This window comes from Ictidomys tridecemlineatus, chromosome 12, assembly GCF_052094955.1.
Source record: "Ictidomys tridecemlineatus isolate mIctTri1 chromosome 12, mIctTri1.hap1, whole genome shotgun sequence".
In the NCBI taxonomy this organism is placed as follows: domain Eukaryota; kingdom Metazoa; phylum Chordata; class Mammalia; order Rodentia; family Sciuridae; genus Ictidomys; species Ictidomys tridecemlineatus.
Window position 1 is genome coordinate 34,101,732 of NC_135488.1, and position 24,221 is coordinate 34,125,952.

Here is a 24,221-nt window from a genome sequence, read left to right on the forward strand (position 1 = left end):
GTCCCCAGGGCTGCTGGCTTCGCGAGTGGAAGGACCTGCTCGGCGGGAACGGTTTTTTCCTCCCGGGCGACGTCGTCCGATGGGTGTGTCGGCAGGAGGTGATATTTGAAGGCTGCGGGCTGGAGCAGCGCCACGGAGCAGGGGCGCCAACAGCGGGGACAGCATGGCAGCGAGGGACCCGCCGCCCCCCACCAGCTACGCGCCGCCCGACGTGCCCCCGGGGGTCGCTCTGTTCCTCACCATCCCCTATGCCTTCTTCCTGCCCGAGCTGGTGAGTGCCAACGCCACCTTCGGGAGGCGACGGGAGGTCGCCCAGGGACCGGACCTGGCGGGGACCGGGACCTGGCGGCGCCGCGGTGGTCGCGGTCTCCGCACCCGCCGAGCCTCAGGCGCCTGGCAGGCTGTGTCCCCTGGGCTTGGACGGCCTGGCGGGGACCCCTCCCTCCGTAGGGAAACCCGCACGGGAGGGACAAGCGGTCACTTGGTGGCTGGACGCTTGCGTCCCCTCCTAGGCTAGCGGGGACGTCTGGACCTGTTGCCAGTGGGCTTTTCCCATGTGACTCCTTTTCCCCACTCGGGTGCTTTTCTGAAGCTCAGAAAGCCGCCAGGGGCTGCTCCAGGCTCCCAGGGGCCTCCAGTGTCTTCCCGGCTGTCAATCAGCCGCCTTGAACTTTGATTTATGTGGCCCTGCACAGGAGGCTGGGGACAAATCCACCATAAAACAGTCTCCAGATGCCCCGGGTACACCGGGATCTGATGGTGACACAGCACTGGCACTCAGACCTGTGCACAGCTTCCCCAGAGCCCCCTGTCCCCGAGGTGGCTGCTGTCCCCTCTCACTGAGGGGCGCTGGAGCCGGGCCAACAATCCAGGGCCAAGGGGTGCTGCGTTTCTGGATCCTTCTGAAGCTCCCCGTGTGTGTGTGTGTGTGTGTGTGTGTGTGTGTGTGTGTGTGAGAGTGTGTGGGGGGAGGTATTTTCTTTCCTACTTAGAACATAGCCAAGATAGAAAGTGGACTCGCCCACAGAGATTGGACCTGACCGGTCCCTTGCCCCCTCCCCATGCACCAGGAGGGTTGGACGGACCGAGTACACTTCAGGCAAACTGGTTAAAGGGCGGCCATCCAGGTCCTGAAGCCAGGCTGGGCAGGTCAGCATGGGGGGGACTCTAGCCGAAACCCCACCCAAGGGCAGGTTCCTGCCAAGCCCGCCACCCCCAGGCATGAATGTGGGCATCTGGCCAGACTGATGACATCTTAGTGCTCGTATGAATTCTGTGGCCAAGGCCTGGGTGTGTCCCTCACCTTGGGACATGGGCTGCCAGGATTGTGGTGGCCTCACCACTTTTTATTGAGCGCATGCCTTTTGACAATCAGTCACTGCAGACACTGGTGGCCGGGCCACTGCCTGCCAGCAGTCTGTCGGGCCCTTCTGCTGCGGAGGGATTCAGGGGCTTTCCTCTCTGCAGCCAGGCTGTCTGTCCTGGCCAGCTCAGGGCGGGGCCCAGGCCTGTCCCTGGGAGTTGGACCTCAGAGGAGTGGCTGGATTTTCAGACTGGGAGGAGGGACAGAGAAGCTCCAGCGGCCAGGAGGGAAGAGCCCAGGAGGCTGGGCGGATGCAGCTTCTGAGTCAGGAAGGTACCCGGGGCTGACCACGTGCCCCCACGGCCGTTCCTGCAGTGGCACCTGGGGAACGAGGCTCCTGCAGAGGGTTCCACGTGCCCTCCGCCCAGCCTCCTCTGGGTCCTGACTCCCTGGTGCGGCTCTCATGGTCAGGAACTTGACATGGATACCGTGTTATAGAGTTTGTTCACGTCCCCCACCGACGTCCTCCTTCTGGTGCAGGGTCCAGGTCAGGGTCTCACATGGCATTGAGCTGTCCTGTCTCCTGTGCCCTTTGACCTGGATGGCTCCTAGCTCTGCCCTGATTCTCTGGAAGGAGTGATGATGAGGCATATGGTGCGTGTGTTCACACGCAGACACAGATGCATGTTAAATGGGGTGTTCTCTACTATTGTTCTGCTCCTTAAAGGAGCAAGCGTGCCTCGCATGGAATTAGAGCAGGGTGTGCCTGGGACTCCGGGAAGGGATGAGGAGGGAGGGCAGCCCAAGTCCTCTCTGGCTTGGTGGCCTGGTGGTGTCCCCTGCTGCTATGTGACAGCACCAGGCTTCGGGGTGTGGCCAGTTCGGTCTCGGGGCTTAAGGCGTCACGGACAGGTATATGTCTTTCTAAAGATATGAGTCCAGAGAGTGGGGTGTAAAACTGGGGCTCAGGCCAGCAAAGGCACACAGAGAAAGGGAAATCCAGTAACTGGGATCCCAGTGAGGTGGGGACAGCCCAGGGAAGACATGGCGTGGGTGGTGTCTGCAGTCACCCTTCCCTCCAGCCTGTCCACAGAGCAGCACTGCGAACCCAAGAGCAGCCTGTCCTGAGGGCCTGCCCAGGTGCACATGGAGACTGGATGGTGCCCACCAGCACCGTCCCATGGAGCTCAGATGAGGCTCCCACTGGCTTTCCTAGGGCCACATGTCACCCTGGCTGGGCAGGGGCAGCCTCTGGCCTTGTGTGGTTCTTAAGGATGACATTCTAGGATGACCCAGGTTCCAAAGGGGCTCTGCAGTCCCCACCTCTGGTCCCCTGCCACCTGCTCCTACCGATCTGTGTCTAAGGTTTGTTTTCAAGTCTTGGACATTAAAGCTCACATTTTAACACTTCTAAGGCCTCAGTATAGAGTCAGAGGAAGTTGCCGGGATGGGGCAGGGGCGATGGTTACGTCTCTCTTGATTAGAACCCAGGGTCAAAACCAGGGAGCTGGCCTTGGTAAGGCGGATCTCGACCTGTGTCTCATGGGCAGTGAGTCACAGAATCCAAATGAGGACCAAGGTCAAGGACAGTCGCCTCACCATAGCCAAACCCCATCCATCCCACCCTCCCTCACCCCGCCCTGAATGCACCCCAGGAAACCACCACTCTATCACTATGATTTTGTGATTTCAAAAAAGTTGTAGAAATAAACAGGATCACACAGTGTGTGGCCTTTTGAGACCAGCTCCTTCGCTCAGCACTGTCCCTCGATGCCCACCCAGGACATGGTGTGTCCTCTCCCGCTCTCCTTCCCCTCCCATGTTGGGGACCGGCTAAGTCTGTTTAACCAGCCACCCGCTGGGAAACAGCAAAGCTCTTCAGAACGTTCCTGTACAGACTTTGGTGTGGATCTAATTTCCATCTCTCGGGGGAAAATGCCCAGAGCAAATGAGCAAATGCGTCCTGTAAGTCACCAAGGGTCTCCTGAGATGAACTGCCACTCAAGCAGCAGGCTCCGCCCCTGGGGGGACACAAGAATAAGAAGCTAAAGGGGGGAAAGGTGGGCCTTGGGCCCTGTCTTTACAGAGTGGAGCAAGTGACACTGCAGGGTGGATTAGTAAGGGACAGTTGTGGGTTTTGTCGGTGGTGATGCTAGGGACTGCACATACGTTGCTTTACCACTGAGCTACATCCCTGGTCTTTTAAATTTTTTTAACTTTTAGACAGGATCTTGCTAAGTTGCTGAGGCTGGCCTTGAACTAGTGATCCTCCTGCCGCAGCCTCCCCCACCTCTGGGATGACAGGCGTGCACCACTGTGACCTGGCTCTGCTGGGTTTTTATTGAGAAACTGAGGAGCTTTTTTCCAGGGTGGTTGGAAAATAGCTTTTGCATTTTCCATTCCCACCAGCCAGGCATGTGCCTGAGTCCCACTGACATTTGTGTTCTACCCGGTGTGGAATTTGGGCTTCTCATTTGAAACTGAGAATTTGGCAACAATCTCAGAGGGTGAGGAAGCTCTGACATGATGAATTTAAAGATAAGAGTGCACAACCCATCCAGGCTTCCCTCTGTCCCCTGGGTGGGTGGGGGTACCAGCTGCTGCCAGCACTGTGCTGCCCAGGCTGGTGACATTCAGCTGACCTCGCTCCTCAGAGTCAGCTGTGTGCAGTGGCTGGGCCACCAGGCAGTGGCCTGCGGGGTAGGTGCTGGCTCCAGAGCTCTTCAAAGGCTGGAAAGTAGAAGCGGAGAGCATCCGGGGGTGGCTCCCACCAGGGGTGCTTTATGGATAAGAGTCCAGTGAAGTCTCATCACTTTAACCCTGACTCTAGCTGACTTAATGACACTTTGCCTAATTAAAAGGAAACAGGAAGGAGAGTCCAGAGATGCGGCCAGTTCAAAGGGGAGACGTGTGAATGCTGCTGTTAGATCTCTCCGTTTCCACTTCTCCACTCGCCCGCAGACCATCAGAGGGAAATGCTAAGGTGCTCTTAGAAGTTCTTTCCAGACTCCTCCAGCTTGGGAAGTTCATCCTTATGTCTTACTCAAATCCCCAGGATGGGAAGTTCATCTATTCTTACCTAAGTCTCCAGTGTCACCTTAGTTTCCACCTCCTGCTTCCTCTGCTCTGTGTGTGTGAGCCTGTCTGACAATCACTGCAGCCTGGCACGGGGCCAGGTGCTCCCCCTGGGAGCCCCTCCAAGGCCCACTCTGCAAGGACTGAAAGTGATGGGGTGGGGTAGAGGAAGCATGAGGCCCCCCAGGCCCCGTCCCCTCCCTAGGACACGCCCTGAGACGCTGAGTGTCCTGGAGGGGAAGTCCGCTCCCGCTGCCCTCCGCCTGTCAGTCCACCTCCGGCTCCTGGGGCTGCTGGGGTTGCTCAGGGCGCCAGCCACATCCCACCTGCACCCCCCGCCCTACGACCCTGCGGCACCTCCCGCCCGTCCCGTCCTGTAGGACATGGGAAGCAGCGCCTTCCGGGCCAGGGTACCTGTGAGCCCCACCAGATCGGTGCCCAAGGACGCCGCTGGAAGCAGGTGACAGGGAAGGGAGGACAGAGAGGAAGGGATGTTACCAGGGCCCAGAGGAGCGTGGGACAGGGACTGTGGGAGCCTCCCCAAAGCCCCCTGGGCCACCCTGGCTCCCTGCATCAGGCCCAGCCCTACTGGGAGACCCCCAGGGCATCTGGGGTCAGTAAAATGGAGTCACTCCTGAGGGGGTCCAGGCCTGGCTCTGCTTCTTGGATGCCGTGAGACCCTGGACAGGTCAGTTAATGCTCTGGAGCCTCACTTTCCACGATGGGAGGAGTGACATTAAGAGAAACAGGGGTCTCCTAAGTCAGCTGCACGGGTTTATAGGAAGGGTCAACCTCACCAGTAAGGGCCCCAGAACAGTGGTCCCCGTGACTGAATTGTCATCGGTCACAGGACCTCTATTAGGAAGAGTGGGTCTCTGGGCAGCAAATGCCTCTGGTAAGTCACCAAGGGTCTCCTGAGATGAACTGCCACTCACGCACCAGGCTCCACCCCTGGGGGACACAAGAACCAGAAGATAAGGGGGGAAAGGTGGGCCGTGGACCCTGTCATTACAGAGTGGAGCGACTGACAACCTGAGAGTCCCCAAGACAGGGCCGGGCTGAAGGAAGGGGACAGCCATGCGGCCCAGAGGCTCCAGGGCCAGAGCATGGTCAGGGCACCCCTGAGAGGGGAAGGGGCTGGGATTGAGGGGAACATTGGCTTGTTCAGACCTGGACCAGAGGGAACAAGCCTGAGTGTGGGTGTCAGGAAAGAGGCACTGTCCCCTTGACCCCCAATATCACACTCCTGTATTTACTGAGCACTTGCTCTCTGCTGAGCACTGGGCATCTGGCAACCCAGACCGGCCCTGCCTGGTGGAGTTCAGGGCCTGAAGGGAGAGACAGTGAGGAGCCAGGAAGACCGACCAGTGGTGCTGTGACCATGGTGCGGCAGGAACCCTGAAAGGTGCTTCGCGCAGAAGGGATTCAACATGGGGAATTGTTGGGAGCCATTGAGAGGCTCAAAGAGATCGAAAGGGTAATGAGCACATGAAGTGGCCCCCGTCCACCCCCACTTAGGGCAACAAAAGGGACACCGTGGCTGGTGCTTAAACCACTAAGAAGCCTTGCCTGGCTGCGTTGGGATCGCTGGGGAGGGGGCCGTGAGGCAGTGGCCAGCCCAGGGAGGGGACACAGGGATCTGCTGCTGGAGAGACAGCGACGCACTGGGAAGGGCAGAGGGAAGGCCCTCTCTGCTCCCAGCCAGGCTCTTCTTTCCAGCATTCCCAGGGGCTTTCCCTGCAGAATGTCCCCCAGGGACGGGCAGATCTGTGGGACCCAGGAGATACCTGGGCCTGGGGCTGCGGTGTCTTCTGACCTACCTCAGGGCCACCTGGGCCCACCGTGGCTGGTTCTCTGAGCTCGCTTTCTCCTCCACCTGGTCACAGCCCCTGGGCCTCCCGTCCGGGTGCTCTCTGTCCTGGTGTTGCGTGTGGCCCTCTCTGACAGTGCGTTTCTGGGCCAAGGTGGCATCCGGGGATGATGAAGGGCACGGGGAGGGATGGGGAAGAGGGAGGTAGGAAAGTCCTCCCGGGGAAACCCATCTGCCCTCGAGGGAACAGGCCTCCGACTGGGAGATGGTGGAGCAGGACGTGGTGGGCATGTCCCCCTCGGTCCAGGCTCCTAGCAGAATCTCAGACCATGGCTGGGCCACGGTGGTGTCAGAAGGTGTCAAAAGGTTCCACTGCGCAGAGCTGGCTCAGGAAGGTGAGGCCGCTGACAGCTGGCGGGGGTGTCCACACCTGCTGTCCACCTCCTTTCTCAGGCGCATGGGGTTGTCCTGTTCTGTGCCGGGCTCTCTGCTGGACGCTGGGGACCCAAGACCTCAGGGTGCGGTCCTGCCTCTAGGAGCTCAGGGGTCCCGGCGGGACGCAGCAAAGTCACCACGAAAGTGGAAAGACACCCTAAGGACGGTCACTTGGCAGTCAGGAGTGGCTTCTGGACGAGGTGACATTGGTCTGGTCCGGTCCTCCAGGGCCTGGTGAGGCTGGGACTCGGGAGCTGGTCCCTAAGGAAGAGCAGGAACACAGTGCGGGTCACACTGTCTGTGGGATCCTGGAGGAAGAAGGGCCCCTCTGGGACCCCAGAGACAGGTGAAGGTGCGTGCAGTGAATCAGTGTGAGAGGGTCCTGGGGAGGTGGGGAGTCCTGTCCATGGGGGGGGGGGTCTTTATTTCTAACTTTTCTAAAATCTACAAGAACAGAAGTTTTTTTTAATTCCCCCAAAGCGGTTTTTTTTTTCTTTTTTTTTTAAGAGTCAAAACTGTAAAGCCCTTTAGACTCTGGTTAGTTAAGAATGTTTTTATTATTCTATTTTATGTCACACTATAAATCTGTGCTATTTGGTCAGTGAACCTGGGCCCCGGCGGCTGAATGGAGGGTGCGGCCGAGGCAGGAAGCCGCAGGAGGAGGAGGGAGGAAGCCGGTCACTCGGGGAAGGTCCTCGAGCTTCCTGGGCACAGGGCCAGCCAGCCTGGGAGCACTCCTGGGCCTCAGTGATTCGTCCTTCCAAGATCCATGGCCCCAGAGCTCGGGCCAGAGCTATTGTTCCTGGAGCCACCGGGATAGGACTCAGCCCTCGCGGGAGCCTGGGCAGACAGGGCTGGCAATTTCCTGCCAACCTGGAAGCCAGAGGAACTTCTCCTCCGTGACTCAGGACAGAGTGACTCAGTGTTTGGAAGTGTCCCGGCCCGAATTATGGAGCATGGAACTTCCATAAAAGGCTGCTTGTCTTGGGGTCCTCTCTGGGTCCTGGCCTGAGGCCTTTGGGGCAGACCCAGGACAGTTTCCTCCCCTGTGCCAAGGAGGGACGGGACCTGCATCCTGGGCTGTGAACAGTGCTGGGTCTTTGTGTGCCCACAGGGGGCCTGTGGTGATCAGGGTCCGCCCAGGAGCACCCAGCCCCCTTGGGTGGGACGGCTCCACCTGGCTGGGTGCCTGGCCTTCAGCTTGCCACTTGGAGCTGGAGCCTGCTCTGAATTCCAGTCCCCAGGAGGGGCTTCTGCAGCAGCAGCCACTGTGGTGGCCTGCCTGGATGGGCCCTTACCCAGGGGGTCATGCAGGCCAGGCAGGGCGGGTGAAGCTAGGGCCCCATATTGACTGCGATCTACAGAAAGAAATACCCCTTTATCACAACCTGTAACGCGCACGTGTGTGTGTGTGTGTGTGTGTGTGTGTGTGCGTGTGTGTTGTGTGCGCGTGTGTATGTGAGTGTGTGTGTGCGTGTGTGTATGTTGTGTGTGCACATGTGTGTGCATATGTGTGTGTGCGTGCGTGTGCATGTGTGTGCGCGTGTGTTCACAAAAGACTCAGGAAACGGCACTTCCCTTCCTATGGACAACACCTCCTGTATTTTCACTCTGGTCAGTTTCATCTCTTGTTAGTGACCCACTAATAGACACCTCGAGACCCTCAGATGAGTCTCGTGCACTGGTTGGCAGCCCCAGGGTGGGGGCTACTGGCAGAGGTTCAGGGAGCCCAGAGCTGCCCCAGCTCTTCCCTGGGCAGGCAGCTGGGCTGGAGGGTGGGGCTCTGGTCCGCGTTTGGCCTGGGAGTCTTGGTCACCAGGGAAGTGACCTCAGAGGGGGCCAGGGGCATGGATGACATGGGCAACCTCTTCAGCATCCTCTGGCTGGGCCGTTGCTGGCTGAGTCCGGCTTTAACACAGGAGAATGGACTGAGGTCCCAGGAAGTCTGGAGCTCAGTGGGCGGATTCTTCACAGGCCCGAGGCCATTGGCCACTGGCCCGTCCTCCCCAGTCCGTGGCTCCAGGCTTCACCCACACACAGCAATGGCCAGGGCAAGAAAGGTGACCACAGGCCCGGTGTCCCCTTAGGAACAGGTAACCTTACCTGAGAATCCCCTGCGGACTTCCCTTGGCATCTTGTTGGCCAGGACTAAGTCACACAATGTCCCCAGCCAGAGGCTGCGCTGAGCCTTGCTGGAAAGAGACCTCTATGCCCCCTCCCTGCCCACGCCTGCCACCAATAAGCCCAGGTGGGGACTTAACACGTGGCTGGCTGCCCCGTCCCCTGTCACAGGAACACTGGCCACCAACTCACCCTGCAGGTGGACCCCACGTGGCGAAGGTCTCATCACTGGAGACAGTAGCTTGGACGTTGACAGGAAGGGGGACTTGTCACCCCTGCAGCCTTTTCGAAGCCACACACTTGCTGACTGTATTTGTTACCCTCAGGTTAAGACTGGGCCTCTACAGCCATTCACGGACCTGCAGAGCCGTGAGATGTGAGTTCCCCACGAGCCACGTGCACGCTGAGGGCTGGCTGTGCGCTCCCGGCTGAGATCCACCCTACAGGGTCCTCCCTGGTCTCAGTGCCCACTCTGCAAACGCACATCCTCTTCTCTGTCCTATTACTACTCCGTGGTTCTTGGTTTTGTGCATTGGAGGAGTTTTGCTGCTTAAGATGCACCCAGTGTAGTGCCAAAGTGCCTCTCCTGTCCCTAAGGCAAGAAGGCTGGCATGTCAGAAATGCACGTGGTAAGACTCGCTCGGTCCACGTTAAGCAGCGTGGCCACGTGCTCAGTGCTATAACCCAACAGGGCATATTACGTAAAGTGCCTCTAACCAGAAACAAGGTTATAGAATAATTAGGTGGCAGGAAAGTGGGACCAGAGGCTCCCAGGGGCCGGTTACTGTTCTCCCGGAGCAAGTGTTCAGTCTCTGCAAACCCAGTGTCCACAGGGACTTTAAAGAACAGAACTGCTGCCAACAAGAGCCAGCAGTTAAACCATCCAGTAAGATAGGAAGATGTAAAAAGTAGAATAAACAATGTATGTGCTCCATGATTTACAGTTTTATTAAAATAATGTCTGTCTCAGGACTGCGCCTGGCACAGTGGAAACTCTCGTTGCTGTTGATGTTATTTCTACAGTCAATTTAAAGTCTAGTTAAAGAATAATTCTGGCCACTAAAGTGCTCAGAGTCAGGGGGGCATTTTGATTGGACAGCGCAAACTCCCCAGAGCCCACTCCAGCCCCATGGCTACTGCAGGGGCACATCTGTTGGAAGGAGCTGTCACTCTCCAGTGACATGAGAACAGTCCACAACGGGCTTGTCTTGGTTTTCCCTTTTAAAAGGTGTGCATCAAACTCCATCTATTTGCACACCTGTGTTCATAGCAGCACTGTTCACACTAGCCAGTAGTGCGCAGAGGAGTGGATAAGCACAGGTTCTGCAGCTGCCTCTGACCTCACCACGGGGCCATGCCCTGAAAACCCCACTGTAAGTTGAAACAGTGGAGTCAAAAACATACTGGAGTCACGCAGAGTGGTGCAGTGACTGGGGAGGCTGAGGTAGGAGGATAGCAAGTTTGAGGTCAGCCTTAGCAATTTAGCAAGGCCCTAAGCAACTTAGTGAGACCCTGTATCAAAATAAAAAGTAAAAAGGCCTGGGAAGTGGCTCAGTGGTTAAACACCTTTGGGTTCAACCCCTGGTACAGGAAAGAAGGAAGGAAGGAAGGGAGGGAGGGAGAGAGGGAGGAAGGAAGGGAGGAAGGAAGAAAGAAAGGAAGGAAGGAAGGAAGGAAGGAAGGAAGGAAGGAAGGAAGGAAGGAAGGAAGAAAGGAAGGAAGGAAACTGGATATACCTAACCACCCCTCATCCCAACTCAGCCACCCAGCACACTGCAGAGTATCAGTTTTTTCCTCTGATCTGGGGCTGACTGGGAGCTACAGTTCAGGCCACTGCCCGGCATCAAGGGAAAATATCACACCACACAGCACTAGCCCAGGAAAAGTTTGAAATGCAAACATGGAAGTGCAAATTCTACAGAATTTGCTCACAAATATGAAAACCTGTAAGTTGCACCATTGTGAGTTGGGGAACATCTAGAAAAACACACACACACAAAGGAATATTATTCAGCCTTAAAAAGGAAGTTCTGACACGTGCTCCAACATGGACGATCTTGAAGACATCATGCTGGGTGAAATCCAACAGTCACAGAAGGGCAGACTCTGCGTGATTCCATCTCTGCGGGGTGCCTGGAGCAGCCAAAATTGCAGAGGCAGAAAGTAAAGTGCTGGTGTTGAGAGCCCAGGGGAGGGGAGGGAGTTTGTATCCAGGGGAACAGAGTTTCTGTTTTGCAAAATGGAGGCACTCAGGGCTGGACAGAGCAAGATGCCTCCGAACTGAGCATTTACAAAATGGCTAAGATGGGGAATTTCATTATGGAGACACGATTTTTAAAAGAAGGGCAGGTGTGCAATAGTCGAAGCACCTTATCTGCCTGCACCTGAATGCCTGACACCCTTCATCTTGACACTCCACAAAGCCACAGAGAACCTTGCGGAAGCTGGGGTTCCCTCGGTGTGCAATGCTGACCACTCCCTTGAGGAGCCCTTTCCTCCCGGGAGGTAGGGGTCTCAGGCCTGTTGACTTCAAGGGCCTCACCTGTCTTTTTTTGGGGGGCGTTACTAGGGATTGAGCCCAGAGGCTCTTGACCACTGAGCCACATCCCCAGCCCTTTTTGTATTTTACTTAGAGACAGGGTCTCACTGAGTTGCTTAGCAGCCTTGCCATTGCTGAGGCTGGCTTTGAACTCGCGATCCTCCCGCCTCAGCCTCCGGAGCTGCAGGGATTACAGGCGTGCGCCACCGCGCTGGGCTCCTCATCTGTCTGGAGTTGACTTTTCCCTCCAGCCTGAAGCTCAGCCGGGAGCTGGGGTCAGCCGCTACCAGCAAAGGGAAGGAGAGGGGAGTGGCCATGAGCAAGACCCTGCGGAGACACCTCCACCCGCGATGCAGAAAAACCTGCCGGTCCCCACCTGCTCCTCCGCTTGGGGCTCTGGCTTCTGCCCCACCCTGAAGCCACGCCCCCCGCCACAGCTGGAGTCCCTGCCGGGCAGGTCTGAGACTGCAGCGTCCTTCCCACCCCCTGGCCCTCCCCTTGGGCCCTCACCCAGCTAGCGTCCTCTGGACCCTCTCAGGGTGTGAAATGCCACCCCGCCAGCAGTCTGGCCAGTGCAGACCCCCCGCTGCTCAGGTGGCTGCGGCTACTCTGCCCCGTCGGCAGATCCCTTCTCCCTCAGGTGCATCTCTTCCTGTTCCAAGTCTTTAGTGAGCTTGCATCGTCCAGCCCGGTTTCCTCCTTCTGGGTCTCAGTCCAGAAATATTCTGTGCGTCCCACAAATGCACGTGCGCACACGCACACGCACACGCACGCTCACGCACATGCACGCTCCTTTCTTCTGCGTGAATCCCAGTGCACAGGGTATGTTGGCCTCTGCCTTTGAGAACTTCTGGACTTGTTCAGGTTGGGGATTCAGAGAGCCTGCCTACGCTTTCTGAAGGCTGTGGGTGTTCTGCCATGTAGACGTAACTGAGCTAACCCGTCCCATTATGATAACCTGTGGAGATCATCATTTCCTTGCTCTCCTGCAGCCTCCAAGACGGCAAGGACCACGGTGTGGTGTGTCTGTTCACATGCATCACTTGCAGGGCAGATTCCAAAAGGCCAAGTTACTGAAGGGACCAGTAGGTGCCGACTTAACGTTTTGATCATTATTACTGGGGAGGGGGAGAGCGAGCATTCGCAGTGGACATCACCCTTACCTGACCTAGTAGTGGCAAGACTTCAATTGCATGGATGTCGGGAGTCTATGAGTTCTCAAATTTGGAGGCAAAAATCATGTCTGTGTGCAGGTGTGTTTTCTGGGTGGCTAACTTGTTCCTCAGCTCCTCGGGAGGGTCTGTGCCCCCTTAATACTGATTCATCCGTCCTGCGATTCGTCTCCCAGCCTTCCTTCCAGAAGTGAACTTCTCACCCTCTAGGGAGACTGGCTTGCACATTCCCTTCTCTGGATCTTTCTCACAGGACATCCCTCCTGTCTTCTGTGCCATTTCAGATGATTCCGGCTGCCACAGCCAACAGTCATTACCCGACACTCAGATGAGAATTGTCACAGAGAGCCAGGTGGGACGGGAGCCCACAGATCCCTTTGGCCTTTGGATGGTCACAGAGGCACAGATCTGTCAAGTAATCTGTGCAGCAGTCAGAGCTGGAACTCCAAGAAAGAAGGGAGGGCGTGGGTGGGCGAGCATCAGAGTGGGCGGAGGTGCCAGCAGAGGAACAGACTTGGGGCTTTGGGATGGGCTGCACCTTCTTGGGGAGTGGTCAAGGGTGCAGCCTCTCTTACCAGTTCCCACAGTCTCCTGGGGCTTCTCGAGGTCCCCAGAGAATTCTGGGGAGTAGCAGGACTCACGGTGCTGCCCTGAATACCTTCTCAGGTGTCCACGGGATTCTCTTGTTTTTCCATGCTGGGGATGGAACCCAGGGTCTCGCACATGCTGGGCCAGGACTCCACCACCAGCCTCCTGGCCAGCCCCCACATATTTTAGAAACACCTTGCCTCTGTGTCATGCTTTTGTTTGATTTCTTTATTAAGCAGCTTTTAAAACAATAAACATCCTCCAAAAGTGACCAAAGAAAGTGTGCTAAGTATCATCTGAACATCATGGATTTCAGCCTAGGTGATCATTCCAGTCCACTGTAGCTGCTGTCCCTATTTGAAGTTCAAATTGTCCCCTCCTTGGCCAGCAGGAGCCTGCTGAGTCCTTCTTCTGATCTGATTCCAGGAGCCTGTGGGGTCTTACTGTGTAATACGTGGCCAGGTTCAGCCCCCACCCAGACCTGCAACCAGCCCCTTCTCCGGCTGGATGTCATTACCCCAAATCTTATATTCTTCAACCAGATTTCTAAACACGAGGGAGCTGTTCTCCATGAATAAGCAATTAGCTCTGTGACTACGCTCTCTCGTACCCCAATGATCCTTTCAGACCTCAGGTTAGACTTTCAGCAAGTGAACTCACAAGTGAGCTTTATAAGAAAAAACCCCAGCCAAGGCTGAACTTGAAACACAAGTGTTGACAGATGTCTAACTGTGATGAAATAGTCCCACTTCAAGGGCCAGCCCCCAACCACTGAAAAAAATCTCCTGCTCTTGGGAAATACACAATGAAGACTTAAATGGAAGGGCCATTGAGGCTTCCAGGAAGATTTGGAAAGTTAAATATGAGTTTCTTTAAAAAAAAAAGTGTAAAAAAATATTCCGAGTTCTCAACCTATAAAGATTCAACCAATAGGGCTGGGGATGTGGCTCAAGCGGTAGCGCGCTCGCCTAGCATGCGTGCGGCCCGGGTTCGATCCTCAGCAGCACCACATACCAACAAAGATGTTGTGTCCGCCAAGAACTAAGAAAAAATAAATAAATGTTAAAATTCTCTCTCTCTCTCTCTCTCTCTCTCTGTCCCCCTCTCTCTAAAAAAAAAAAAAAAAAAAAAAAAAAGATTCAACCAATAGAACTTGAAGCAGAAATGAGCCAACAAATTCCACTGGGTTTAATTCACCTGGAGTCGCTCCTTGGCCCTAGTCCAGGCCACAGTTTAGAAGGTAGAGAGGCGTGGAAATGAAAAGCAATAGCATTTCTCTGATTCCACTGATTACACAACAGCAGAGCCACTTCAAAAGATTCCCACACATTTTGAGTGGGTTTCCAAATGTTTGGGGGGCTTTGGCTTGTGTAAGAGTAAAAAGTGGGACCTGGGATCCCCAAAACACAGCAGGGACCCAGAGTGGGGAGGCCAGGGCGGGCCCTCTTGTGCTGCAGGTGGGAGATTCCCACCAAGGCCTTTAATTCTCCCAGTAGGCCAACCTGGGGCACATCCTAGGAACGTCTAGGTCCTGTCCTTGAGGTGTGGGATCTGGCTTGGGGACACGAGTATCCTCCCCCATATCCAGCTTCTGCACATACCCTTCCCTCTCCTCCTCACAAACTAGTGAGGATTAGGCTGGCCAAGGCAGCCTCTGATGGCTGGAGAGGGTCGGGGACCCCTTCTCAGGCCCTGACAGGGACAGAGGAACTGAGCCATCCAGGCCGACTCCCAAGCCTGGCACAGGTGAGTTGGTGGTCAGCAGTGGAAGGGGTCTGTGGTCTCTCTAAGGAAACTAGAGTGGGCAGGCCTTTCATCACCTAAGAAGTGCCTGGAGACTCAGAGGTGGTCTTGAAGTTACTACAGACTCATGCCAAGGGGGGCGCACGTCAGCACCCCTCACCCCACGACTCTGCAGGCCCTGTGCTGGGCACCAGGTAGACATCTGTGAATGATAGCGACCCTTCTCTGCTGGTCCCATGTGAGTCTAAAATCCTACAAGTCCTGGTGCAGCCACTGGTCCTACAAGTCCTAGGTGGCATTCCCTCTAATTGCCACCATGGCTGGGTGTTGGCCATGGGAGCCACATTCTTGCACCACACTTGGCAGGTGGCCTAAAGCTGACTCCTAGCACCTCCCTGCAGTACCAGCATCAGCAGCACCTGTCACAGGGAGCCACGTGGGAGAGCCCAGTTCAGGGGAGCTAAAGAACAGAGCTCCCATCCCTCAAGACCCCCCTGCTAAGGACAAGTCAGCTCACCCAGCCGCAGGCAGCCCCAAGCCCTGCTCCCATTTTCCAAAATTCATCTGGAGATTGACTATTAGGGCCTGGGGAAACTTGCCCATAGAACGGGCATTTTAAGGGATGGCCAGGATTCTGGAGCTGTTTCCCAGCCTTATTAGAGCTGTACGCGTACTCCTTGCGTAGAGATCCCCGCCTGTGTCCACTTCTTATTCTATACTTACTTCTTACTTCCCCTTCCTGTTCTCTCCTTAAAGCCTATAAATTCTCTATAATTGCAAAAGTGTCTTTCCTGCTAAGACAATGGCAGGGGGAGGATAAGGTGACATATCTGGAGCTATCCATTGGCTAGTTGTAAGTTAAGAACTGCTATTCCAGAAAGCCAGGGGTGTTATGAAAAGCAGAGCCTGAAGGTTTATGTCTTTCCATTGAGCTAGACAAAATGCGTGAAATTGTTTTGCCCAGAATTTCTCTAAGAGTACTATTCAGAACTGAGTGACTGCCACAGACATGAACCGCCAATCAGAATTCACTAAATATAGGGGCAGACAAGTGTAGAGTAATGAAAATCAATGGAAGCCACAGACTGCAGAATCCAGCTACCAAGGACAAGGTGATTAAATGTTTGTATATTGAATGTAAAATTAATATCAAGCAGGAGTAGTACAAAGATATTCCTATCTTAACACACTGTATCTCTAGTGCATGAACTGCAGAACACCAGCCAGAGAGAAGACCCCAAAAGTGGCCAGATGCCAATGACAGATACCTACAAACAGCAACAGTTCACCCGAGCTGTCCTCTTGACCACAACAATGGAAGCCAGAAAACAATAGGATTATACGGGAAAGTGTAGAACATGGTGGACATAAGAGAGGAGATAATTTTCAGGGGAAAATCAAGGCTATTTTACAACTAATCAAACTGAGGATTAACAAGTTACTTTCACTAAAGAGACCACTAACATGTACTTGAGGAAGAAAGAAAATGATCCTAGGAGAAAAGGTTGAGTGCAAGAATATCTCCATGACCCAAAGTAGGGAGGAATTTCTGAAACTTGTGGCAGAGCATGATCTATAAAGGAAAAGATTGACATATTCAATTGCATTGAAATGAAGGGCTTAGTTCACCAAAAGTCATCATAAAATATATGAGATATGTGCTAGCAAACTTTATCTGAAACATGTATAATAATCAATAATACCTATACTACTGGGAAGAGTTCCTGTAAGGTAAAAAAAAATTATGACCAATAGAATCAATTAAAAATTTTCAGAAGAGGAAATATAAATGGCCAACAAATACATAAACATACACTCTACCTCACTGATAATCATTAACATTAAAACCTAAAGAGACACATTAAAAGCTCCAAGAAATCTGACAAACTGCAACAACAAAAACAATCTTTGAACTAATAAGTAAGCTTAGCAAGTTGCAGGAGATAATGTCATTGTGCTAAAAATCAATTGTATTTCTCTCTAGTCGAATAATTTTAAAAAGTAAAAGTACTTACAAGAGCCCCCCCAATAAAATAATTAGGCATAAATAATAACAAAATGTGTAGCAACTATATGCTAAAAGCTGCAAAACATTATAAAAGAAGTCAAAGAACATATTCATAATAGGAGAGACATACCATGTTCATGGATTGGAAGACGAGACATAGTAAAAGATGTCAGTTCTCTGCAAACTCATCTAGGGATTTAACAATAAAAATCTCATCAGAGAGATACTAAAAAGATACTAAAAAGATGCTAAAAGATACTAAAAAGCTGATTCTAAAATTTATGTGAACTCTGGAGCAGAACTAGGTAAGGAGATGAGCTGTCTCCTGAGAAATTCTCCTGAGAATCACATGCACTCACAACTCTTCAGATTATTGCAGCTTTATAGAAAGTTTTAAAATCTGGTCATGTGATTCTTCCAAACCACATATTCGAGAGTCACCTTTGAGTCCCTTCCCTTCCTTTCTGCCATCATCACACATTTCCAGTAATCTCACAGTCAACAGGCTCTTATCTTTTTCAAAAACATTTTATTGCTTTATTAAAGATGAGTGCTGTGTGCCCACGATGAGCTGTAATAAATAGCCATCTTCTCCAGGAGCCTCTGTTCCTTCATGCTAAATCCTGTTATTCTCTCTCCCAGATGAGTCATGCTAAGTGGGTTCTGAAGGAATTTGGGAGTGGCATGAGTTCAGACTTTGTACCTGTTGGATTTGAGGAGTTTGAGGGGCAGGTCCAGGCTTGGGGTAGGGCAAGCAAGGTACAGGGTGCAAACTTTAATGGATATTCTCAAGAGCAGGCAAGTGCAGAGTCAGCCCTGCAGAGGGACTTCCACATAGAGACATCTGATGGGCAGGTGCCTGCCTGGGGCTGAAGGCCACAGGGAGAAGTGGGCAGAGGTGAGATGATGAGATCACCAGCCAGGGTGGTGTTTAAAAGTACAGATTTCACAGGACCAAGATCAGGACATGGAAGGAGGCTGCAGGGACATCCTAAGCAGGGGAAGGGGAAGGGCTGAGAAGGCAGGAGACAAAGGTCAATGGGACCTCGTGTCTGGTTGACCTTCTCCCCCAGGCCTCTAGCTGGACACTGAGTTCCTACCCTGGCTACCAACACAGGGGCCAGCCCAGCCTAAAAGCAAACAAAAGCTGAGCCCAGAGAGGATAGGGAGAGGTAAAGGCACCAAATCTACCCAAGACGCATCAAATCTCAGGGCAGAGCATGGAGGCTGTCAAACTGGAACCCTATCACCCAACTGGGAGTGGGTCTCAGGGCATCAGCTGCTCTGACCTAGGGCTTCAAACCATGTGCCCTTAGGGTCAGTGGGGGGCAGGAGCCATGGAAGGAGAGGGCTATGCCACCATGTAGGTGAGCAACAGGGCGAGTCCAGAAGACGGCATGGGGTTGGTGGGGAGGGGGATGTGGTCCACTAGGGACTTCAGGACCTTTCTAAAGAGACAATCACAACACATTCTAGCCTGAGAAATGGGTATGCTGTGGCCAAAACCATGTATTTCTCAAGAAATATCCAAAATCTAGATTTTTTTTTTCATGTGAAAAATCTTGTTTGAATGTTGGCGACATATTCAGAATATTTTAAAACTGAACATGCCAACACCGTTTGAGCTCAAAAGGTACAGCCGGACTTGATGGGAAGTCTTCCTTTTGAACTTCTGGGTCAGCCCCTTGAATTTTCTAACAGGATCCAACTTGACCATGGCTCAGAAAGGCCACCTTTCCTCCCTGTTCCCTCCTGGGTCCTTCCAGCTTCAATGGAGCTTTTGACCAGAGACGGGAGAAAAGAAACGCCCTCTGAAGGCACATGTCACCCCACATGGTGCGGTGTCCCTCATGTCACGCTTTTCTCTTACAGGCATTTGGATGCTGGGTCTGGATCCTGGTAGCGGCCACCCACGTAGCCAACCCGCTGCTTCATGGATGGGTGATGTACGTCTCCCTGACCTCCTTTCTCATCACCCTGATGTTCCTGCTGTCTTACTTGTTTGGATTTTACAAAAAATTTGAGTCCTGGAGAGTGCTGGTAAGGATCAGGGCTGGCGCCCTGGACTGGTGTCCTGGGAGCTGTGGGCACAACGGGCCCTTCTGGCTGGGGAGGGAGAACCAGAGAGCTGGGATCAGAGGCCCTGCCTGGGCTGGACCCTTATTGAGCTAAGGCTGGTGCTTTTAGTGTATGAATTATGAAGCCAGACCTCTGCAAGAGTAGACCTCGCCTGTCTTCCCTCCGCCACCTTCCCTGCTAGCAATGTCTGCACCTCCTGGATTAAGACTGTCTGGGAGCTGGGTGCAGCCGTGCAGCCTGCCTCAGGCTACTTGGAGGATGGCTTGAGTCCAGGGCTTCAGGCCAGCTTGGGCAGCAGTGAGAGGCTCTGCCTCTTCATAAACAAATCCAAAAAACAGAAGCAATATTCAGATGTGTCTTTCCTCAATTTGAGTCATGGTAAAATAAATCATGGCAGCAGTGTTGAATAAAATGCTAGTAGGGAAAAAATAGCTTGTCACACTCACTGATCAGCTCATCCTCTCTTGTGCCACATGGATTTGTGCAAAATGGACATGCATTTGAATCACACTGAGCAAACAGCATGGTGTGGATGCTTGCATTTGATACAGCATCGTTGATTTTTCACGTTGCCCCATTATCTTGTTAACCATTTGGAAGTGCTGTGTGTTGAGCAGCTGAAAACAGACAAAAGAACAGAGAATTACATTGGGACCCTCACAGCCCAGATTCCAGAATTACCAAGATTTCACCACGCTGGCTTTGTTCAGACTTTTAATTTTTTCCCTGCAGAATTTTAAAGCAATTTCAGCCTAACTGTCATGCTATTCCACACATGTCTGGATCCCCCAAAACATACACAGACTTTCTCACAAGCTTTCACACACCAAGTCAACAACTTGGTGTATTAAGACCAAGGTCACCTTCAGATCTCCCAGTTATTTCTGGAATGTCTTTTTGCACTTGGCTTGTTTGAGCTGGATCCTCCCAAGGGGCCCTGTGTGCCTTGGTTGTGAAGTTTCTTGGGTGTTTTCAATCTAGACTGACTAAATCTGGCCCTGCCCGTGACCTCTAGGAGAGAGGAGGTCCACTGTCCTCCACAGGGGACCCTATTTTGGATCTGTGTGTACTTCTCCTGGTGTGATCTGACTTTCTGCTCTCTTCACTGAGTTGACTGTAGGCTGGAAGTTGGCACGGAGGGCTTTGACAGGTGGGCAGTGATCCCTCTGTGCCCAGCACAGTGCCAGTGGTTCAAAGCCGGGAGTTAATCAGCCTCCGTTCAGACCTGGCCTTAACCTTGAGCTTCCATCTCCTTAAAATGAGACCAACACTGAGTGCAGGCGAGCCTCCCTAGTGGTTGGCAATGTTGGCGAGAAACACTCCCGGTGCCGAGCAGGCCCTGGGCGAGCGCCCGTGGGCCTGGGACCTGCACTGCTGTCACTGCTCCACTGTTATTTGCTACATAAATATCTTATTAGAAACTCTGCAGAGAAGCAGCAGGAGTTGGAGGGGGGAACCTCACCCCTTTCCTCACTCTTCCCTGCTGTGTCACAAGAGAGGAAGGTGCCTGCCCAAATGACGGTGGCGGTGGCCTCTGCTCTGCGTTTCCAGGACAGCCTGTACCACGGGACCACGGGCATCCTGTACATGAGCGCTGCTGTCCTGCAGGCGCATGCCACCATCGTTTCTGAGTCCAAGGACCTGAAAAACTACTTCATCAACACTACCGCCTCGGTGAGTGGGCCGGGCCAGCCGGGCAGGGCAGGACAGCCACAGCGGGAGGGCTTTTTTTTGGGGGGGGGTACTGGGATTGAACTCAGGGTGAGTAACCACTGAGTCACGTCTCCAGCCCTTTTAATTTTTTATTTTGAGACTTGATCTCGCTGAGTTGCTTAGGGCCCACAGGTTGCTGGGGCTGGTTTTGAACTTGTGGACCTCCTGCCTCGGGCTCCTGAGCCGCTGGGTTGAGAGGCATGTGCCACCGCACCCAAATGGAGGGTATTTTTGCGTGAGGTTTCAATCTGCCCCACGTGTGTCAGATAATCCTGAGCTCTCCAGCTGCAGGAGGGGTGTGTGTGTGTGTGTGTGTGTGTGTGTGTGTGTGTGTGTGTTTGTGTGTGTGTGTGAGAGAGAGAGAGAGAGAGAGAGAGAAAACACGCATGCCCAGGCTCCAGGCCTTCTCTGGCTTCTGTCCATCCTGGTCAGCCTCGCTCGCTGCCTGTCCCATCCACCACAGTAGGCAGAATTTATTTTCCCAAAGTGCAGATTGAATAGTCTCTCCCCCCTGAACACTCCTCCATGCCCCCCATTGCTCTGAAATGAAGCCAGAGTCCCTGGCACAGCTAAGTTGTCCCCATGTCCGTTTGTTTCAGTAACCAAAGTCCATGGGGTGGCATTGTTGGCGGACCAAAGCCCAGGCCAGGTGGTCCCACCAAACTTGGGCCGAGCAGGACCCTGGGCATCTGGCGCTGGGGTCCTCCCTGGTCCCAGGCACCTCAACTGCCCTTTCTCTGTGGAATGGTGCCCCCGTGTGGCAGGAGCACACAATGACATCCCTTGTCCCCGAGGGAACTTCCAAGGTGGAGCCAGTGCTGCTGGACCCTGTCCAGGGGTGAAAGGCGGAGGAGAACTGAGTCCGCCTGGCAGCTCCCCTGGATCACAGGCTATGCCAGGAGGAAGGGCACATCTGGGGTGCTGTCCGCAGTGCCTGTGTGTCCTGCCTGCTTTCCGCTTCTTGCTGCTACAGTGTAAGCTCTGGGCGGCAGGAGCTCTCTGGCGTCCTGTTCACTGTGACAGCCAGAGTGGTGCCCGACGTAGAGCAGGTGCTCCAGAGACTGCTGAATGCGCGAGTGAGGACAGCCGGGCATGAGGGACGAGGCCAGTGCCCGGCGGTCTTGGTGATGGCCTCTGCCTGAGAGGGGAGCAGAGCCGCTGTGGTTCCAAGGAGGGTCTGAAGCTGTCGCACTTCCCTGTTGTGGCGGATTATCAGGGAGCAGAGTAACAGGAGTCAAGATGAGGCGTGGGGAATCCTCTCGAGGGATGATGAGGCTGAGACAGGAGCCGGTGCCAAGAGCCAGCCAGGCAGGGAGACCCGCAGACTCTGCCCTGGCTTTGCCGTGGTGGTGGCCAGGGAGTTGGAGGGTCACAGGTTCGTGGCACAGGTCACCACACCAGGTGAGAGTCGGGGGCCGACTGAGCTTGTGGAAATGCCAGCAGTTCAGGCTGGGCCATTAAGAGCTGGGGCACCGAGACATTCAGAGCAGTTGTGGGCCATCAAGTGTGAATGCGGAGGCCACCAGGGCCCACAGGTGCAGGGCTGCAGGGGGCCAGGAGACAGTGCCCAGGACCACAGTTGAGCGGGAGGAGAGCCAGCTGGATGGCCAGGTGTCGAGGACCCTCCTGAGGGTGGAGATGGAGCTGGCACCGCTCAGAGCAGGACACCAGGAGAGTGTGGCCCCAGGGAGGCCCAGGGACGGAGAGTCTCCAGGATCCAGCTAGCTGGCCGGGGTGGCTGCCCCCGGGTGGGGGGTCACTGAGGAGGGTCAGGGCTTGGGGCCTCCTGGGCGCTGGCACCGGCCCTCTAACGGCCTGGTCCTGGCCCTCTCCAGTTCTTCGCCTTCATCACCACGCTGCTGTACATCCTCCACGCCTTCAGCATCTATTACCACTAGGGCGCCGGCCCCAGCTCAGGATTCAGCTTCGCCATCTGGACGAGACACAAGTTCCCCGGAAGCCAAGGTGGAATCGTCACGCCGTGTCCCCTGCGGGATGAGGAGGCCCACTTTGGCATGTGTCTGGAGGCCGTCCCTCCCTGAGGAACATGAGAAAGCTGTTTCCTTTTTCCTGGGAAAGTAACTGTCTTTGGAATGATCTGACCTTGAACCCAGCCCTTCTGGACAATGAACACGGATGCCCTCACCCTTGAGAGGCCCCCTCTGGGGGGGCGGGGCCTGCAGCACCCCCAGATACGCAACCTGGAAGGCCCTCGCATTCCTGGACCATGTTCCAAGGAAAGCTGGCCGTGTGCACACGGAAAGGTCAAACCAAGGTGCTTCAGAGCAAATGCTTTTCTAAAGGGAGCTGTGCTCCGGTGGTGTTTCTCCCCCGGAGGGGCTGCCCTCCTCCCGGATCCAGGCAGGATGTCCGCACAGCCCAGTAACTGCCCACTGTCACTTTGAAACGAATAAATTACTCTGTGAACGGGTCTTGTCCTGACGGGTCTGGGGCTTGAAATCGTGCCTCAGTCCTTCCACTCCTGGGTGGGCGTGGTCTTCGGGAGCCACAGAGGAGAAAACCCCATCTCTGTCTCCTGGTCACTTTGTCATTGCCCTGGTATCTGGAAAAGCCACCACAGATCTCTCACTTTGTTGGCAGGCAGCTGTCTGGGATGGTCACTGCTCACTATGTGCGGAGTGGCCATGTGCAAATAAAAACCTTTTGTTCAGTTAATTTGGATGAAGTTGGTGTGTTCCTCCTGCGGGCAGCTGGCCCCAGCTGTCTTTCTTGGGTCCACTGGAAATTTTCACCAAAACTGCTCCTTAGGGGGTTTAAGTCTTGCCCTCCAAGTCACCCCCTCACTCAACAGGTGGGAGGTGAGGAGCATCAGCAGTTTCTCCTTCTCCCAAGCTGAGCTGCTGGATTGGCACCCAGTCTGATGACCCTCCCCTTGTTCCCCACCCCCACCACCTCTCTGTCCCTCTGCCAGTCATTTCTGATGCTGCCTATGCCCCCATCCAGGCCTGATTCATGACACAGCACCTGCCCATCACTTCCTAGCAGCTCAGGGATGAGAGGGTGTGTGTGCATGATGTTTCCATGGAGATGCTGGACCACTCCAGGCTGAAATTCAGCTACCAGGAACTTTCACTGACTGAGCAGACCCTGGCTGCACTGTGTGGGGGCTCATCTCTGTGCACAGTGCAGGATGGGACTGTAAATTCCTCTGTCTCCTATGGGGGCATGCGTGTGATCAGAGTCACTGACTAAATACCTGGGGCGAGTCCAGGCCCCACCTAGATGCCTTTCATTCTAACTCACCTACCAGGGGCGTCCAGGAAGCACGCTGGTTTCTGCACTTACAGCTAGAGTCTGCGTTCCCTAGAGGGCCACTCGACACTGTCCTGGCCCCTCCACCAGCTCCCTGGCTCTGCCTGTCTTTTTGAGTCCCATGGACTCAAGACCATGCATGGTACTGGGCTCCGGAGCCTGGGGCTGCCTTTCCCTGGGATGGAGCCAGGTGGGGCATCTCTGGCCCTCCACCCACCTCTGCCCTGCCTTGGCTGCCATACCCCAGCGCCCCCCAGGGCCATCCCTACTCCCTCATCCTCCAGCTCTCCCCATTACTGTCACCAACACTACTGAGACCCACCTCAGACACCCTCACTGCAGGCACGAGAAACCTTTCACAT

The 24,221-nt window shown here is 54.4% G+C and overlaps 1 protein-coding gene across 1 annotated transcript; it reads left to right on the forward strand.

The window, feature by feature from the left end:
• Mall (mal, T cell differentiation protein like) lies at positions 1-23,262 on the forward strand. The gene is made up of 4 exons (XM_005342601.5): positions 1-271; positions 18,667-18,834; positions 20,425-20,547; positions 22,422-23,262. The coding sequence occupies exons 1-4, from the start codon at positions 164-166 to the stop codon at positions 22,482-22,484; spliced, it is 462 nt and encodes a 153-aa protein (XP_005342658.2). The 5' UTR covers positions 1-163; the 3' UTR covers positions 22,485-23,262.
• Positions 23,263-24,221: the final 959 nt, after the last annotated feature.